General features: G+C 33.0%; 1 protein-coding gene across 2 annotated transcripts in view; it reads left to right on the top strand.

Moving 5' to 3' along the window:
* Positions 1 to 1,636, top strand: part of OXR1 (oxidation resistance 1) — a 549,925-nt gene that overhangs the window by 84,773 nt on the left and 463,516 nt on the right. For both annotated transcript variants that reach the window (XM_012645321.1, XM_012645319.1), the window contains exon 2: positions 695 to 838. In XM_012645321.1, coding sequence (XP_012500775.1) covers positions 816 to 838 — 23 coding nt within the window. In that variant the 5' untranslated portion in view covers positions 695 to 815. The remainder of the gene's footprint in view (positions 1 to 694; positions 839 to 1,636) is intronic.

Raw genomic sequence — 1,636 nt, 5'->3', positions numbered from 1 at the left:
AATAAATATTTGTTTAATTGAACAATGCTGTATTAATGACCTGAACTATTAATAATTAAAGTGTTAACATAGTACTATGGAATTAATTGTGCCCTAAGAAAATCTGGTTCAAGATGTTGTACTCTGTACATAGCAGATGCTCAAAAAAAGTGTGTGGAGATGTTTGTTATATAACTACATACTGGCTTACCTCCTCCATGTTACTCAATATAAATTCTTATCCATTCAGATATAGTAGTGAATGATTTTTTTGTTAAAGCCTCAGATATTATCATAAATTGTGCCAACATTTTTTTTTTTTTTTGTATCTTCTGTGGACGAATCAGGATCTTTGTTCTGACTCTTTTATCTTGGATATATAAAACTGACTTAGAAAGCATAACCTTATGGAGAAAATATTTGGTGCCCCTAAAAATACATTCTGTTCTTTCCCTGTATTCTCTACTTCAGGGAATGAATATTTTCTTAACTTTTCAATTAGTTCTAAAGATAAAGCATTCAGCTTATTATATGGTTGATTTTATTTTATTTTTGGTTTACGACATGTCTTATATTTTAAGAAAAAAAATCATATTTTCTTTTGTGTGTCTTATACCATGACAAAATGATTGATCCTGATGAAATAAATCTGTGACAAGTCACACACACTGGGCACTAGAGATATCACTATATTCCTTTTTTTTTGTTTTTATAGGTCCTCTCAAGGTGTAAGTGGTTTGCGCATCGTTTCGGTAGAAATTCCTAGTGGTGTTGTCTACTTGACTTACTGATTCCGATTCTGAAATCAAGAGAAGACTCCTCCACAAATTGCTGCAATGTCTGTATCTAATCTATCATGGTGAGTGAATTACTTTCTAACCTTACATGCAATAAGTGTACATCATGAGCGATATTTTGTGAGAGGGTTGTACTGTCAGAACTTGGGCAGAGAGACAACTTTAAAAATCTGATTTCCAGAGATTGTTGTCCTGTGTTAGGTAGGGTAAGGAAAGCAACCTGGAATTAAAAGTTGGACACTTTCAGTACTGCAATATCTGGGGACTCTGGAAAGGATTCAAACCTCACACCAGTGACATCCAATACCTTTCTTTCCGGCACACCCTACGAGAGATGAAAGAAGTAATATAATATCCTTTCAATGATCCTTGCTACTGGTATAGTCCCAGACTCAAGACAAACAAGCTATTTAATATAAGGCAGGCTGTAAGGATGGGGTAGATATTTGCTCATCAATACTTCTTTTCTTTTGGCTTCAGATTTCAACAAATCTACCCAAATTAAACTGAATAGAACTGAAATATGGAAGAGAAAATTTCTTTATAGATGCATATCTATAAATAGATGTCATTGTGAATAACCTTTGACTTTCAGTTCATGCTTTTAAAGTGTTTGTGATTTTAAAAAGAAGTATAAAGATATTTTTCTGGTGAATATTCAACTTGTCTATGGCAATGAAGAACAAAAACTACAGGGATAAATTTGAAGCCATTTCATTGAACTTTGGTTTTTTTGTATAAAAAGATGAATTAGTGATGTTTATACACTTGCACGGTACTCAATACATGAATGTGAGGAAAATTTGGTAATCTCTTCCATTTCCTTAAGAGCCCGTTTCATCCTCGTACTTCAGTTTGTG

Source organism: Propithecus coquereli, unplaced genomic scaffold (genome assembly GCF_000956105.1).
Source record: "Propithecus coquereli isolate 6110/MARCELLA unplaced genomic scaffold, Pcoq_1.0 Scaffold23, whole genome shotgun sequence".
NCBI lineage: Eukaryota > Metazoa > Chordata > Mammalia > Primates > Indriidae > Propithecus > Propithecus coquereli.
This window is presented reverse-complemented; position numbering and strand designations above follow the sequence as displayed.